At 39.1% G+C, this 18,335-nt stretch overlaps 1 protein-coding gene across 1 annotated transcript in view; it reads right to left on the reverse strand.

Annotated features, from left to right (window-relative positions):
- The window catches only part of LOC120724307 (short transient receptor potential channel 7-like), a 56,998-nt gene that overhangs the window by 6,279 nt on the left and 32,384 nt on the right, over positions 1 to 18,335 (reverse strand). Inside the window, exons 8-10 of the mRNA XM_040016426.1 lie at positions 3,890 to 4,085; positions 2,488 to 2,706; positions 198 to 278 (exon numbers count right to left, since the gene is read on the reverse strand). Of these exons, the coding sequence (XP_039872360.1) occupies positions 198 to 278; positions 2,488 to 2,706; positions 3,890 to 4,085 (496 nt within the window). The remainder of the gene's footprint in view (positions 1 to 197; positions 279 to 2,487; positions 2,707 to 3,889; positions 4,086 to 18,335) is intronic.

Here is an 18,335-nt window from a genome sequence, read left to right on the forward strand (position 1 = left end):
ACTGTCATCACCCTGCAGCAAACCTCGCTCTCGCTATAGTTCTACACCCATCTAATACTATTCTCTTACATATTCCTTATGCTGTCTGTTTGTCTCCCATTTGATTCCTTTCTTGCCTCCATCAAATTTTTAAGTCTTGTCTCCTTATCACTCCACACATCCTGTGCTCTCTGTATCCAGTTCGGTCTCCATCTTACCTGGTATCTGGTGGGGTGTTTTCTAGCTTTTCTCTGGGTGAACTCTTCTCCAGGCCGTGGATAAGACTTGAAGCGTTCATCCTACAAGAGCAAAAAACAGATAGAAGAAGTCGAGTGTTAATGTCATATTTCAGGTTCTATGGATCATGTCAGACGGAAGCATTTGAAAAGGGTGTTAACGGAGGCATCATAGTGGCAAGACGGCAATAAAAGAAAGGCTAGGGCTTAGTGTTTATTAATATCTGCAGTTGAGATGTTTTAAAAGAGAAGGCAAAGAGAGTTGACTGCATACCCTTGCCAGAAAGAATCTTTATTAACTCACTCCTAAGTGCCTTTCATGTCTACGACCTTGCTTTATAGCATGTGTGTCACTTTAACACTGCAGTGTAAAAAAAAATAAAGGGTATAAACTGAAGTGCGAACACATGCAACAAGCTGGTCTACAGTAAAAGCAGGAAACATCAAAAAGACCAAATGCTCAAAAGGAGACTAATTTTAGCAATAAACAGATGAATAATAATCCTAGAACCTATCCTATCCTATCCTAGAACTTCCGACAAGGCTTTAAGTTATGAAGCATCCGAGTGAATTCCAATAATCTTTTTTCTCCAAGAACAGATGAAATGTTTGACTGTAAAAAGACAACCCAAATTGTCTGAATAAAAATAAGACCATGCAAATAACTACTGTAACTTAATAAAAATGGGTTCCCTTTAAAATCAAACCAGAAGAACCCCTTAGCTAATGTTCGTTATGAGAGAGCATTTATCAAGATGAAAAGCTTGGTACTTCAGTTGTCAGTTTGAGCTCTCAGTGACTTTATGTTTTTTTTCTTTTGCAGGGAAGTTCATCTTGTGAACTGGAGGAACAGCACATATAGCATTTTTGTGCGCTATTGTGAGGCAAATAAATATCTTTTTAATGTATTTTTTATCATTTCTTTATTGTACCATACACCCAGACATCTACTATTGTTTCAGACTCAGTGAGTGTGAGAAACACGTATCTTATGCAGAGGTTTTCCAAAGGCCAACTGACAGAGCTGAAATCTCTTTGGTGTGTTTTCTGTGATCTAGTCCCCATGCAGTAACCTGCTTTGTGGGTTTTTGCTGCCTCCAGCTACCTCATATTGAAATTAATTATCCCTACTGCTGTGAAAGGCAGTTAACCAAAGAGCACAAGAACGAACATGAACACCACCACAAAACAAACACTTACCGAATGAACACAAGTATACACAATTTATGAGCATATGCTTTTTGAATCTAAAGTGATTAGCTTCACGTTTCTTAAACAGCACCAAAACATACACCATCCACTACGAAGATACAGACACAGAAAGAGCAGGCTGCCTTTTCCTAATCTCAGCTGACATTTTACACAGTACTGTAGACTGGTGCAAGCTCGTGTATCGATCGCTTGCTGTACTTCCTCGGCTCGGCTGTGAAACTGTCAGAAAACTTTAGGCGTTCACAGAAGCACCGGGGTGTAACCCATCTTGTCCTGCCTGAGCATTTGAGCAGACGCGGGTAAAGCTAATGGCCTGCCTAATAGCCTAGCTGAGGTGCTGAGGTGAGCCATTTGAGTTTAGGGATCAGGCAGCAGAAATGCCTGCAGAAAACACCAGCACCAAGACTGATTGCGCATTAAATGGTCTATAATATTTTTGTCACACGAGGCATTTTTGTCATTGCAGTGATTTTTATTTAGAAGCACAAATCGTAAGAGGAACAAAGTGTGAAACGGAACTAGATGTAATTTCTAGACTTGCAGTGGGAATATCCTACATTTCCTCTGGGGTTCCTGGTTTGCCTGCGTGCATTCTCCAATTACAGTTGCTAAAGATTCAGTATTTGATGATCATTATACAAATAACTGACCCATATGGGCAACTCCACTGAGGATTGTGGTGGGTGTAATCAGCGTTTATTGCCCCTTCATTGATTTTTAGCAGTTTAACTACTTCCATGTAGGAAAATAACAATTGCGCTTTAGCCAGAAAGGATCCTGTCAGCAGAAAAATGGATAAAAAAAGCACTGCTTTTGTAGCAGTAAATATTAAATTTAGTGCTAGAAACCAAACCAAACCAAAACTTGACTACAGTTGTTAAAAAAGCTGAAACATGGTGCTTACAAAATGTATCACTAACAATCAGTTTAAAAGAAATAGTCTATTATTAAATGGCTTTGGCAGCTAGGTTTGGAAAATCATTAAGTAACCATGAATCACAATGTCATAAGCAGTTTGCCAAACATGTGTAAAATAATCAAATATAGTAAAAACACTGACCTTGGCCTGGGAGTTGAGCATGCCCATCTCCACCTCATTATGGTGATGGCCGTTGGCCTTGCAGAGGTGAATCAGACAGGACTTGATCCTTAGGGCCAAGTAGTAGAAGGACTTAGGGCTGGGAACGAGGTTAAAGGGGGCGGGTAAGGTGCGGCCCTCATCAAAGTAGGAGAGCCAAAGCTTAGCTCGAGCAAACTTCCACTCCACATCGGCATCCTCCTGCAGAGGCAGACAGAAAGAAATCAGGTATCCAGTATCTCAAATTATTAGAAACCTTTAAAACCTTTAAATATCAAAATTTGTTTGGTTATACCCCTAAATATCAAATTTGCCCAAAATGTTGACTTTAACTATGTAACTTACATAACTGTTATTTAATTTTTTTTGTAATGTGTCAAATGAAATATTTTCGATGGGAATATATACCAAGCACATTTTTGTTAATGATTATTTGAATAAATAAAACTTTGATTTCATATATTCCAGTTACACTTCACTCAAAATTATTGCTTAATGTTTATTGAGGGTGAAGAATGATTTTTTCAGCTTAACTATCTCAGGTAAGAAAGATGGCAATAAAAGAAAGGCTAGGGCTTAGTGTTTATTAATATCTGCAGTTGAGATGTTTTAAAAGAGAAGGCAAAGAGAGTTGACTGCATACCCTTGCTAGAAAGAATCTTTAGTGCCTTTCATGTCTATGACCTTGCTTTGTAGCATGTGTGTGACTTCAACACTGCAGTGTAAAAAAAATAAAGGGTATAAACTGAAGTGCGAACACATGCAACAAGCTGGTCTACAGTAAAAGCAGGGAACATCAAAAAGACCAAATGCTCAAAAGGAGACTAAGTTTAGCAATAAACAGATGAATAATAATCCTAGAACCTATCCTATCCTATCCTAGAACTTCCGACAAGGCTTTAAGTTATGAAGCATCCGAGTGGATTCCAATAATCTTTTTTCTCCAAGAAGAGATGAAATGTTTAACTGTAAAAAAACAACCCAAATTGTCTGAATGATGATTATTTGAATAAATAAAACTTTGATTTCATATATTCCAGTTGCATTTCACTCAAAATTATTGCTTAATGTTTATTGAAGGTGAAGAATGATTTTTTTCATCTTAAATATCTCAGGTAAGAAAGTAAGTATTCAGTTTTAGAACAAGCGTGATAAAAATCAGAAATGTAAAAATTATTTTAAAAGCTTTTGGGTTTTTCTGGGATACTCATTTTATTATGCGTTCGATGTTTTTACTTGTTGCCACTGTATTGATCTCTTTGTTTTTTTAAGTAATGGTGCAATTCTCCTGCAGGCACAGTCAGACACTCATACAAATGAACCTTATTGACTTGTTTACAATATTACACCCTTTTTCCATTGATCAACTATCCTGTTTTTGTACCTCTATCTCCTGGTAAGAGCTGTTGATCATGGCAATGAGCATGTTGAGAAGAACTACCACCATAGTGACATTATAGACTCCGTACAGCACGTAGCCAATGTTCTCTATGAACTTATGGTCATACTTCAGCACCACCGAAATCACTTCAGACAGCCCGAAGATTGACCAGAAAAGAGTCTTGAAACTCTCCTCTACCCTGCAGGAACAGAGAGAGATGTTGTAGCAGTCAGGAAATCAGCACATGCCAGTGACTACACATACAAAAGCCCCAACGTGTTACCAGCTAATTGCTGTTTCAGTCACACACATGCAAACACATGAAATGCATTTTAATGTTGTGGGATTTGTGAGGTGGCACTGATGAAATACCTGGTGAGTCATGTCCAATTTGAACACATTGCCACCCCATTTAGATCTCTCTCACACACACAAACACACACAAACACAATTACCTATAAATACAACCATATAGCACTGTATGTACCAAACAAAGCAACACATCGAAAAAGCAGGGAAAAGTTCAGCTCCACAGTTTGAAAGATTGGTTTATAAATCTCTGTTCATTAAATTCTCAGCCTAGTCCTTCATCGACCTTTATTCAAAATAGAAACGTCGCTGCACTTAATAGAAAAAAAAAAAAGATTTAAGATGAATGTGCATGTGATCCTTTCGAGGGTGTCAAGGTTATATCTAGAAAGAAAACATTTAAACTCAAATGCATTCAACATTTTTAGGAATAATGGAAGTGAAATAAGTTTTTTCACGTTAAATGTCATACTGAATTATACTTCTCACTCTTGTGGTTGATGTATAATTCTTAACTCCACTTGACTCTACCTCTGACATTTAAGTATGATAACTGAAGCATGGCTAACGTTTCATTTAAAGCGTATAGTGCTTTGCTGTTTCTACTGAGATCCACACTCAAACTCTCAGTTCTGCCTGGAGGATCATTCTCTCACACTGACCCAATATGTGTTTAAGGGCCAGAGGGCTGAGAAAGGAAAACAAGGTGTAAAAAAAAAAAGCACAAAGCTGTGAGATCTCTGAACATTGACATTCATGAACATGTCTGCTGTTAAATATTCCACGAGTGGTATGCATGGGCTTGAGATGGCAGAGGGGGGCTCAGTGGGAAGGAGGGAGACGCCTGGTTGGATTGCTGGAGGGGTTGTTGGTGGGAGGAAGCTGTGGAATAGAAGATCTGTAGGTTCCTGGTTGAGAGCTATGGGTGTCATCCAAATTATCTTCTTTCAAAGAGACAGTGTTTCATTGGCACACAGAAAGGTAGGTGATGGCACCTGCTGGTGGCAAACAAGACACTCACATGCATACCAAGATAGAAGCAGACAGAAACACACACAGACAGACTTTTTCCTCCTCTCTATCACACACGTAAAAAACAGACTCCTTTGGGTACCTCAGGAATAACCTTTCAAGAAGAAAGCCAAACATACTCTTTAACCTTCAACACCAGATCAGTGAATTTGTCTGTGTGCTCTATCTCTTAAACTCAGATAGAAGATATCTAAGAATATCTTCTATCATTGCCCTCCATACTTACTTGAAAGTACACAGCTTCTAGAAAACATTAACCAGTGCGCAAAAATAACCTGAAAACCATTCTGGAATTACTTAAATACTACGAGAAACTGTTACAGTCTCATTGTTGCATCATGTTTTGCGTCGATCAACCTTGCACATTGTTGCTGCTGATTAGAAATGCTCCTCTTTAATGACTCGTTTTTTCATGCTGGCCTCTAAATATTGGCATGCAGTCACTATTGTTTTGTGCTGCTCTGATGATAGCTGAATAGTGTATATATGAGCAGCTAACCACATGGCAACAGCTTAATGCATTTAGGCATGTAGACATGGTCAAGATGCCATATTTAGGTTCAAACTGGGCATGAGAATGATGGGAAGAAAAGTGATTTAAGTGACGTTGAATGTGGCATGGTTATTGGTGTCTGAATGGCTGCTGTGAGTATTTCAGAAACTGCTGATCTACTGTGATTTTTCCACAAAACTATCTCTAGGCTTTACTATGAATGATCCAAAAAAAGAGAGTAAATATCCAGTGAGCAGTAAAGCTTTGGGTTAAAATGCTTTGTTGATGTCAGAGGTTGGAGGAGAATCACCAGACTGCTTCGACCTGATAGGAGGGCAACAATAACTCAGATAACCACTCTGCATACCAAGGTATGCAGAAGAGGGTCTCTGAGCACACAACACGTCAAACCTTGAATCAGACCACACCACCTGCTACTCTTGACAGCTAAGAACAAAAAATTGTGGCCAAGAGTGTACCCAGGGTTAACCCCTTCCTATTTATTTTATATATCAACCGTCTGACTCAGTGTTATAAATGCTCATTTTCACTGTTATGCTGATGTCATAGCCATGTACCGATCTTTTGATGTATGCATCTGTTTATCACGGAGCACTCATCACAAACCCTAAAGCTACAGTTTGCTGACAATTTTCTGTGTTATTGTTATGGCTCATTTATTTAACATTATACCCTTTTTAGTAAGCTACATGAGGCACTTTAGAGTTGTCATGATTCAAGCAAATGGAAATTTTAACAGGTTCAGGAACATATCACTATGCATCAAGTAAGCAATTTCCTCTGTACCCTCAATGTAAATGTACATATCAGGAACAACGTGGAAGCATGCAAATATCTGCCCCCATCTCATCAGGATACTTAATAAGTACTTGGAAAAATGTGCATCGTACAGAGGGGTACAAATTACTGGCATAACCATCAACATATTGCAGTGGCATCAATGACTGAAGGTGTCTGTAAAGAGAAACACATTCAAAAGCATTTACAGCAGTTCTTAGGTGGTTTTCTTCTTTGTGTTGTCACGATAGAGGCCCCAGGCATCAGACAGGCAATTGCTCTGAGGGGAAGGCTCTTTTCAACAGTATCATCTCCTCACTCACTATTCACGTCACACACATCCAGAAGCCAATCGTGCAATCAGGAGAGGAGAGGAAGGTGATTTTGGTGGACTTCCCTTGAAAACCTGTTATTTTGATCCTTCTCTCTTTTAATAATGGCTTGTCACTTATCTGAAGCCTCTCTTTCAAGATTAAAAAACACACACACACACACACACACACACACACAGACTTTCCTGTCTTTGAAATTTGAAAGAAAACAAAAAGGAGGACAATTATCTTCTCTAGATCATATTGTATCCCAATTATCTTTGAAATCAAATTATTCTTCCAATTATTCTTCCAGGTCTCCTTTCTGGCGCTGTGAAATGCTCACTCGATTTAGATTTTCATGTCCCTAAAATTCAAGTACAGATAATGATGAAGGGCATTGTTCCAGCTAACATTAAGGCCCCATTATACCAGACATTCACAGGAACACACACAATTAAAATCTAGCACTCGTTACACAGTAGACTATTTATATTCCATGTCCATCTGTTTGCCTAGGCAGATTGTGAGTTTAACATAACATCCAAAAATGTGGGTGATATTTACAAGTGGGCAGTGTCAGTGAAAATCAACCCCTTCTTGTCATGTCAACTATGTAAAAATATAAGGCTACATACATGCCCCTCACTTCTATCAACCCTTATGTGAATTGAACATGGAGTCACATGTAGAGCATTTAAGCGAGCTGCATTTCTTTTATACTGGATTATATTGATGCATGGGCAGCCAGTGTCGCTGTGCATCCTCATTTGTTTTGCTTGCTTTGTTTTCAGCTTATTTAATTCACTCAAATCTGTGTGAGATGCCTCTCAGGGAGAAAGTGCAATTATGGAAAATTTAAATGTATCCTTGGAGATCAACGGGACTGATAAATTTGAATTTGTGTTTCGCTAATGTCAGCTAAGGTTCCGGTCATGTGTGTATTATTTAATACCCTGTTACGGAGATGGATGAGATGCTTGGTGCTCTGGATAATGGAACATTTTTTAGCAACCTAAGAATCAGATTATTTCATTTCAAACCAGTGTGTCTGTATGTGTGTGTGCGCGTGTGTTTTACAATAGGGTTGTACAATAGGCAGTGAATCAGCAGGGACAGTCGGCATCTGGAAACGGCTATGAATTGTGTGTTATTATCTGTTATTAAGAGTGGCAGCTCCCTGTAGGCTGCATGCAGCATGACGACTACACCACACATGTACAGACACTCACACACAACAGTGTTTCCATCAAGCCAACACTCTTCTCTGACTTGTATCCATCACTTTAAAAGACATTACATTAACATTTAACCTCATTCATATCCTGGAGAGGTGCTCTAACCTTAAATTAAGTCTTCAATCTAAAAATTCGGGAGTTTTTGTCCCCAGAAAGACGCTCATTTGCCGCAGTGTGACTATGTAATCAGATTTATGTCCCCACAACATCAGCAGTGAAAGTACACACACACACACACGGTTAACCCTGTAAGACATTGACAAAAAAGAACTGAATCTCTCTCTTTCTCTCTCCCTCCTTACCACACTCATGCTGCCTGGATATGTGTGTGGGAGACTGGTGAGTCACCTCGGCTCTGCAGGAGCAGCCCCAAACCCAATCACCAGCAGGCCCAAATCAACCTCTCTGCCCCAGAGACATGCTCTCAGTCTCTCTCTCTGTCTCACTTGCGTTACGCTTGGAACTCTCGTTGTCTTTGCTCCTCCTCTCCTGCTATCATCTTTGTCTCTTGTTTAGCTGCTCTATCACTCTCCCCTATTTTCTCATTATATTGCCATTGCCATTGCTTTTATATCTTTCTCCACATCGTCCTCTCTCCCTCCCACTCGCTATTTCCATCTTTCATCCCTACAGCTTTTAGCTATTTCTGTCACTCAATCTATTCTTTTGATGTATACGTTTCTTTTTTCAATATTTTTCTCCTCGTGTATTTCTCATCGATGTTTAATCTGCAGCAATACTTTCACTGGCCAAATGAATAAATGTAAATGTAGCCAACTGTTCCCCTTTCTGTGTCTCTGAATCTCTCTGACTCTCTCTCTCTGTCTGCCCTTCAGTGATTAGTAATATATTAAATTCTCCTTCCCAATCACTACTCCTCTACTCTCCTCAGTTCTCCTCTTCTTTCCCCTCCTCAGTTCTCCTCTCTTCTTCTCTCCTATCCTCTCTTGTTCTGCAAACAGATAAGTACTCAGACAAATACAGATTAAACATCTTTAAATAGAAAATTCTGTTTAACTTTCTACCTATTACACCAAAAGAGCTGTCACTATGGTGACAAAAGGGTGGGACACTTCCCACCTCAGGTTTTAATGACTGAACGAATGCCACTCCTAAGAGATTCCTGCATGTGTGTACGTGTGTTTATTGCTGTTTCTGATACACAAACAACAAAGCAGTGGGGGAAAAAAGCATGGGGAAGTGAACAAAAACAATTTTTGTGTCTGTTTATGAGTGTGTTCACACTGGTGTGACAGACAGTGAGATACAAGATGAGGCAGAAAGTGAGCAACGCAAAACAGGGATGTGCTGGTGTGTATCTTCAGGCAAGCTGTGAGAGAAATCTTATTAAGCAGGGAATACAACACCACAAGATGAGCAATTAAGAGGCTTTTGCTAGTGAATCGAGCACAACATCAACTTTTTTAATTTGCTTGTTCCCTCACTGTCTGTCTGTTTTCCTGCCTCTGTGTCAGTGTACGGTTTATACTATTTCATAAGCATTGGCACTGTTTGGTTATGAAAATGTGTGATATCGGTTACGTTCTTTCTTTGCATTTTTCATTTACCAGTAAAAATGTGAACTGGTCGTTTGTTAATTCTTTCCCTGGAGCTGCAATTATCTCGTCATAGCTTAGCAAACAAGGCAAGCTTTGAGTTTCTCCACATGTTACAGAAGTGTGTATTAGACAAAGGTCTAGGAGAAAGAATTTTATTTATTATGATCACAACTCTAGCAAATTAATTACCTTCATAAGAAAAAATAGCCTGCCATTTTTGTTGGTCAGTACTGAAGATGGAGACCAATGCAACTGCCGCGACAGCACCTACACAACTCACTGATCAAAAAATCAGTAGTGGAGTTGAGAAAGGAAGTACTTTGTACTAATAATAGTACCAATGTTAAATCCTATTGTAACATTAGAAGGCTACTCAGCAACCATCCCAGCATTTTAGTCTGTGTTTTCTAAATAATATATAATGTTAATATTTTAAATAAACAACCTGATTTAAAATTATTTTAAAATCAATGAGTTTATGTCCAATTTTCTGTTCAAATTCAATTGAATATTTTTTATAATGCACCAAATCACAACATCAGTCACCTCAAAGCACTTTATGTAGTAAGGTATAAACCCTACAAGTACAAGTATGTGAAATAATCCTTTTGGTTGTGTTGTTTTAAATTAGGGGTTTAAAAGTCATAACAAAGAATCAAGTATTTACTGGTATTGATATAGGCCATTAAATTTCTGCTATCATTACATCCTTTGTTTAAAAAAAATCAGCCTGAAACATCATCATTCAAAAGGGCTTCTTCTTTAAAAATCAATAGCAAATGTCTGGAAATTATACTGGAGCGTTAGCCTAATGAAATGAAGCTTCTTAATGTAGCTGAAATTAAATGAATTTCATTGCAAACAATTATTGTCAGACATCAAAATTTCAGATGGACTAAATCTCACCAGAGGGAAATTGAATGCTTGACATAATTTGTCGTGATAATGGAAGACGTTACTGAAAAACACTGAATACTGCCAGAAAGTCTAAAGCATTGCCACTGACATTTCAAATCCCTTACTGGTCACAGCACATGAATGAATTCTTTCTCTGTTACTTTTGTGCCTCTCTTCTTTCTGTCGGGCTTGCCTTAATTATAATTGTGTCTCCCCTTCTTATTTTGACATTCAGATGTGCTTGACTGGTAAAGGCTGAACATGACACATCTGCCTCGCCTTCAGAGCTAATAAATTCTCCCTTTTGCTCTCACTTTGACTCTGACTTCTCTCACACAACCTCTTATCTACTATACACACATCCCCTTTCTTCCACAAAGATCCCTCTCTCCTCTCTACCCCTCCACTATCGTACATCACCTCAGACCTTCTTTTATGGTTCCTTTGTTTTTTCCTCTTCCTCTCCAAAAATCCCCCCAGTCTGCACTTTGTTTTCAAACTCCTGCCTGCATCTTCGGGCATGTAAATCTAAGTGCTATTTTTTACTCTCCTCTTTAGCCTGATTCTCATCACTGCCGGTTCTTCTCTGTTCACGCTGCATTATAACTTATGCATTATCACTTTATATACACTTTTAGTCTCGGATGCCTCTCATCTTGTATTTATGTGTGGCATTACAAATGAAATACACACTCTTATAAAAGCAACTTCAATATGGTGACATGCCTTTAAAGGTCATTATGGTATATAAAATTTAAGTGAATTGGCAATAATGATCAAATGCTGAAAAAAATTTAGGTAACAGGATTTATTTCACAGTACTCGCATTCTGATTTCTTCCCACCTTGTCAAACGATAATGCTGAGTCTCTGCTAAGCCTGTGTGGTTGCTCAGTCTGCGTGACCTTCTCTCATTCTCTCCTGTTGTCTCTCTCCCTTCTTCTTCTTCCTCCTTTGTCTACGTATTCTGGCTGGTCTCCCGCGTTTTGCCTGAACAACGAGCCAAGCCAAAAACACCCTCCTCTGCAACGTTCCCTATGGTTCTCTTCTCATCCCTCATCCCTGCCATCTTCCTCTGTCCTCCTCTTCTACATTCACTTACTTTGTTGCACTGCTGTTAGCCGTCCCTGTGATTCTGCTACATTTATTCCACTGTTTTACTTCACCATTGGTATACTGTAATCGACATTTTGATTTTGATTTTCAAGGTCCTTGACACACCGCTATGTCTTTCTGTTTTAGTCTTCCTGTAAGATTTAATCCCATCTCCATCCATCTCATTTTATTCAGCTTTTACCTTCCCTGTCCTTCTCGCCTCTGTTTTCTTCCATGTCTGTGCAGTGTTGTCATGCACGACTAACTGGAAAATAGAGACAGGTCCAGGGCTCTATCACCACTGCCCAAATCAAAAGCGCGTGTGTGTGTGTGTGCAAACTGATTTGTACATGAATGTTTGTAATGTCTGTATAAGCACCTAGTATGTAAACACAAACACAGCAAGGATGTGTGTGTGTGTGTTACAGTGTATTTGCACTTGTGAAAAAATAACTGTGTGGGCTCTTAACAAAGAGCTTTTTGGGTTTTTTTTTTTTTTAAATGTGTGAGTCAGAAGTGTCTTCACACCTCAGGAGATAGGGTCCGGTGTGTGGCTATTACAGCTCAGTCCCCATTAAGCCTTATCAAGCTGTGTGTTTATGTGAGTCAGTTTTTGCTCTAGTGTCACTGAGTATATATGTGTGAGGAAAAACGATATCCTCAGCTTCACTCCTCTCTCATATGCTGCTTCTTCCTTTCACATCCCTCCCACTGCGTCCCAGCTTGAGTAGTACACCTTTTGCCGCAGAGACTAGCAGAGTACTTAAATTACCTTTTCGTTGTAACGACTAACACAATAGTTTTACAATTTAAGTGAGCAGTTTTATACTTTTTCAAAAAAGAAATCTGTTACTGTTAATATTTGCCCCCATTTTCCTGTCTCTTTTGTGGCAGATAGTGCCATATAAGCAGAAGATATCCAATTTTGCTCTTGTGTCAGCGCACATGTGTACTTCAGCCAGTGATATGGGACAGATAAAAGCATTTATGTAATTGAAGTATTAGCTTCATTTTAGAGTTTTTGAGTGGAAACTTTACAGTGAAATGTAAATTATCTCGAGGTGACAAGTGTCTGCCAGCTGAGAGAGCTGAAAGAGAACCATTTCTAATTTTTAAGAAGCACCAGTAAACTAAGTACAGCTTCACAACACAAGCAGAGAGGCCCATTGAGTATAACAGCTCCCTTTTAGAAAGCTAATGCTGTTACTTTGAGGGCAATTGAGATCCTTGTCACTCATCACGTGGTGGAGAAGATGCTGCCATTGTCAACTCGCCATTTAGTAGTGTAGAGTTACAGGAGAAAAGATTTTTGCCAAAGATCTCTTAATAATATGAACATAGATTAAGTGTGTTCTTGCTACTATCTAAATGCTGAGATGCCCTCAGAAATTCATTTACCAGGTATACCTGCTTAGCTGCTCATTAATGCAAATGTCTATCATCCATGTGGCAGCGACTCAATCCGCTTAGGCATGTAGACAAGATCAGGACAATCTGCTGAAGTTCAAACAGAGCATCTAAAAGGGGAAGAAAGGTGACTTTTAATCTGACTATTTCAGAAACTGCGGATCTACTGGGATTTTTCCTGCACAACAATTTCTATGGTTTACAGAATGGTCTGAAAAAGAAATATCCAGTGGGTGACAGTTCTCTTGGCATCCTTGTTGATGCTAGAGGTCAGAGGAGGATGGAAAGACTGCTTCGAGCTGATAAGATAATAACTCAGATAACTACTTATTACAACCAAGATATGCACAAGAGCATTGAGTGCACAGCATGTTGAATCTTGAAGCAGATGGGCTACATAAGTAGAACACATTGCATGCCACTTCTGCCAGCTAAACCAGGAAACTGAGGATACAATTTGTACTGACTCACTAAAATTCAGCAACAGAAGATTGAAAAAATGTTGCCTGGTTGCAAGGACCCTGGACGCATGGATTCTGGCTTTTATCAACAATTCAGGCTGGCAGTGGTGGTGTAACTATGTGGGGGCTTTTTTGGCATACTATGGGCCCTTAGTACATTTGAAGAATTTAAATACCACATCCCACCTGAGCATTGTTGCTAATCATGACCATCCATTTAAATTTTTTTTTTTTTATCACTTTTTAAAAGTTCTGTTTCTTCGTTATTCTGTTTCTTTTCCCTCTGGGACCGTGTGTACATCATTTCGTTCCACCTCATGTAAACATGTGATGCGAATGACAATAAAGCTCCTTGAATCCTTGAATGAGCTCAATACACTGAAATGGCTCTTTTAGACAAGGTCACTAGATTTGAGTCTAATGAGAGATTCACGTTCTCAAAGTACAGTTGCCAAATCTGCAGCAACTATGTAATGCTATCATGTCAATATGTTACAAAATCTCTGAGGAATGTTTCCGGCACCTTGTTGAATCTGTGCCATGAAGAAATAAGGCAGTTCTGAAGCAAAACAGGGCTCAACCCCTACAAACAAGCTGTACATAAGAAGTGGCCGGTGACTGTATTTTAAAAAATGTTACAAGTCTTGGATTCTGTTAATTGGGGTTTTGGATTTTTAGTCATATTTGTGATTCCTATTTTGATATTTATTCTAGCAGATTGTGAGCTTTGATTCCTGATTTTACTGTATGGTTATTCTAGCAATGGCTGTTTTGGTTCATGTTTTGGTTCTCGTCTTGATTTTTATTAGTGGTAAATTTGGTGGCTCCCATTGTCTTCTCTGTCTGTTAGTGGCTCTTTTTCCTGTCTCTGTTACCATGCCTAGAATGGGGTTTTTAGTTATTTCCTGTTTTACTTTGAAGGTCGGTTTTCTTTCATGCCTTGCATTAGTTTTAGTCCCTCCTTTGTTTTCACCCGTGCCTCGCCCCACTCATGTTTCTTGTTTCAAATCAGCCCTTGTTGTATAAATAGCCCCATCTTCCCCTTTATTCTTTGTCAAAGTGTCTGCGTGCACTCCCTTGTGTGCTGCTAAGAGGTGTTCCTTTTGACGCCCTTTTTACACCCTTGTGTTTTTTGGATCTTTGCTTATTTAGGGCTTATAAGCGACTGAAGGTTGCTTTTGTTTAAGCGATTTCGCCTCCTGCATTTGGGTCCATACCACTGACATGATCATTATAGATATTAGATAACATGGTGGGAGTATATGACACAAGACACTTGTTTTGTTTGTGTTCTTAAAATGTTTCCCACACCTATTGGTCGTATGGTGATCATATGCTATTCCCTGCAAAGTTTTAAGTTACTTTTAGGTGGTCATACTATAATCAAGCTACTGTTAATCCATGACGATGTTTAGTGTGTGAGCACTAAGCAAGAGTGCTCACACACTAAACAGCAAAAAAGTCCAAAAAAAGGTTATGAATTTAGTTAAACTACCCACAAGCTGCTGCAAAGAGCAAGTGCTCTGCTGGATGGCGAGGAACAAAAGAGATGGATGGGGCAGTGTCTTTTGAAGGGAGAGAAAGGCATAGAAAATACATAATGCACAGATAGATGGCATATATATATATATATATATATATATATATATAATAATAACAAAAACAAATAGTGTCTCTCTGCACAGTTTAGTCCTGGCATTGCTCTGACAAGCGCTCTTTGAACTAGGTGAGAATGTGAGACTGACCTCTGGTGGCTGAACTGACAACAACAGAATTTAAGATTTTTGCCATTTGAAAAGCATCTTTATACAGCTCCCCCAGCTAGAGCATGCAATCAAGAGTCCAGAATTCATGGACAACCTCCCCCTTGCTCCCTTCCATCCACCCACCCACCCAAATGCAGTCAGAGGTCGATAAAATGAGCAGAAGTTGAGAGATTTTTAAAAAAAAAATCAGCCTTGATGTTGATCTCTAAAGCAGAGGAGTGAAGTGATAAGAGGACAATGTACAGAGGTGGATCACACACTCGCCAAGGAAATGACTGTGTCTTTTTTTGTACTTGTTCCTGGGTTTTTGAGAAGTCTTCATTATGTCGGCATGTCGGGTTGTGGCCATCTTTCGCCATTCCAACCCCATTAGACTCTGTTTCTACAGGTGAAATCACCTTTCTGTCAGCTAACTCTTTGCTCTGTCTGCCTGCTCATCACGTTGCCTGAATCTCTGGCTCCATGCATGCAGTCAAGCAGAACTCACAGCCTTATGAGACCCTATGCTGAGGCTCAGCAGAGGGGTTACTGTATATGCACAGCATAGAAGTGTAAAGTGAGTCAGCATGGAGAGGCAGAGCCCGCACACTAGAAGTCTGGACACACACCTTTCATCATCAGGGATTCTAAGGTAAGGCATTTAAGGCAAATGCTCAGTGGGCCATAAAGTTGGTAATTACTCCCGGGGTACACATACATCACGGCTGATAGGGACATATGAGGACAGGGTGTAAACAAATAACAGGGAATTCCTATCACTGCTTCTGGTATTTGATATCATCTGTTTTTATGTTTCGACCCCAGCTAGTTTTAGTCTTTCTTTTAGATATTTGACTGTTTTTATTTGGTTTTATCTATAGCTTATGCATTTTTATTATTTAGTTCCAGTGTACAGCACTTTGTGTCAGCTGTGGTTGTTTTAAAGTTCTCTATAAATCAAGATGAAACTGTATGGTATGTTGCTTTAAGCTGTGAATACTAATCACACTGTGTAACTTTGTTGAGAAGAATTTAATAGTTTTCTTTCCAGTGGTCAGCAGCTCTGGCCACTAAAAGATGTCAAAAAAACAAAACAAAACAAAAAACCCCAACTTAAATTTCACTTGTTTTATGAGCTTCATTAAGATAAGATGACGCTTCTCAGTCAGATCACCTGTAGCTCATCTTGTACAGTTTAAAAAACACAATGGTGATGACCAAAATGTTCAGTTTAGAGCTTCAAAGGGGACTTTACAAAACAGTGGAGGGTTTTATGGTGGCTAAAGCCAGGTTTTGTATGCAGTCTTGCCAGGTTCAGAGCCAATCTGACGAAGAGCAGGGAAAAAATGAAAAATGAGGATGAAAACAGTGTCAGTAAATGACATCAAAATAAGGCAGAACTGTGCTCTTAGCGTAGCTTTTATTACATTACAATTTGGGTAAAAACATTTATCTGGCAGGCAGGAGGGTAGCCTATTGAGATTTACTCCCTGAACAGATATTTTACCTGCTTTTGGCACTTAGCAGTGTTCATTCTGGATTTTGTAGACTGATACTTTTGTACCAAATGGACATGTAGACCTAAAAGCACGGTGGTGGACTGACAGGTGTACAAGCAGATTAGACGACAGGCAGGCAGATGAATATCAAACAGTCTGACATGGTTGATTCTGCCAGGGACACTGAATTATAATCACTACACAGCTGGCCAAAACGAAAACGGTAATAATACTCTGCTAAGGTTATCCTAACAATATGCAGTCTAATTTTTCATCTGTGGTTGTGTTGCGGTGATAAACTGCTGTACAAGCAACAGCAAATAAGATCACAGCACAAGCTGGCAAAAATCATGCTGCACTAAATCTACAAATTAGATTTTGGCTCGTTAGCAAAACTCAACAAATATCCCAGGCTCTCTTTCAACTAGGAGGGTGAATAAAGCAAGACAAAAAAAGCAATGAAAGAATTTTCCTGTATTTTCAGTAAATAAGAGAACAGTATATACCAGAGTAATTACAAACCAACTTGTAACACATGATTTGCTTTACTGGATTGAGCAGATATATTGTAATGTGAGCTATTTAAATCTGTAGATGTCTTTCTCTCAGAAAATGAGTAATGATAGGTGACAGAGCGAGACCTCAGAGAGTGTTTTCTTTCTCAGATGAGTGATGATAAACAGAATGATTCTGTCAGCAATCTAAGACAGATAACTTTCCTCCAAATATCCGACAATGACAGTGAAACATCCGCTGCCACTTTGATCGCAGCTGATAGGAAAGGATGGGTGAGCAGAGACACGGAGAAGCTAAAATGAAGAAAAAAAGGCAGAATAACTAAGATTGAGACTGATTTGTTGAAGCATCCAGTTGCTTTATAAGCAGATTTATACTGCAAAACAAATGATTTGTATGAAAGTGAATTAACAGGGGTGGCTGATACTGAAAAAGTGAAGTGAAAACATATTTTAAAAATTGTATGGGTGGTTTATGGCACCAGATGGTTAGTACAAGTTGTTCAGCTAAATGGTGCATTTCCATATTTAAAATGAATGACCCTGATAATACCATGAATGCAGCACTTAAGGAAGTGAAGTGCATTCAAAAAGCAGAATTTCAACTGCATGATTTTTAATTATGGAACATCAGAGTTCATCCTGGTTAGTTTGTGTGTGCAGAATGAGGACTAATAGCAAGAGGGTGCAAGAGGATATGTACATACTGTACATATTTAAAAAAAAGGGTTCATTTCTAAATGATTACAACTCATTCAGATGGTGTAAGTACTATACTTCTCTTGGTCTTGTTCAGTAGACGCCACATATCACAATCATCGGGATGACTGCTGATTTGATACCTGTCCAGATGATGATGATCATCATCGACACCCTCCGTGTGAGGGTAATTGCTGAAAAAAGGCTGGCTGTTCAGAGAGTGCCCAGTCGAAGAATATTAATGTTGAAAAAAAAAAAAAAGCCTATAATCTGGAGAGCTTCATGGGGATGGATGAGGCTGGTGTCAGTGCAACAAGAGCCACTATACACAGACATCTTCAGGAGAGGGGCAACAACTGTTGCATTCATATCAAGCCAGTCCTGAATGAGAG

Source organism: Simochromis diagramma, unplaced genomic scaffold (genome assembly GCF_900408965.1).
Source record: "Simochromis diagramma unplaced genomic scaffold, fSimDia1.1 OVJJ01000685.1, whole genome shotgun sequence".
Classification (NCBI taxonomy): domain Eukaryota; kingdom Metazoa; phylum Chordata; class Actinopteri; order Cichliformes; family Cichlidae; genus Simochromis; species Simochromis diagramma.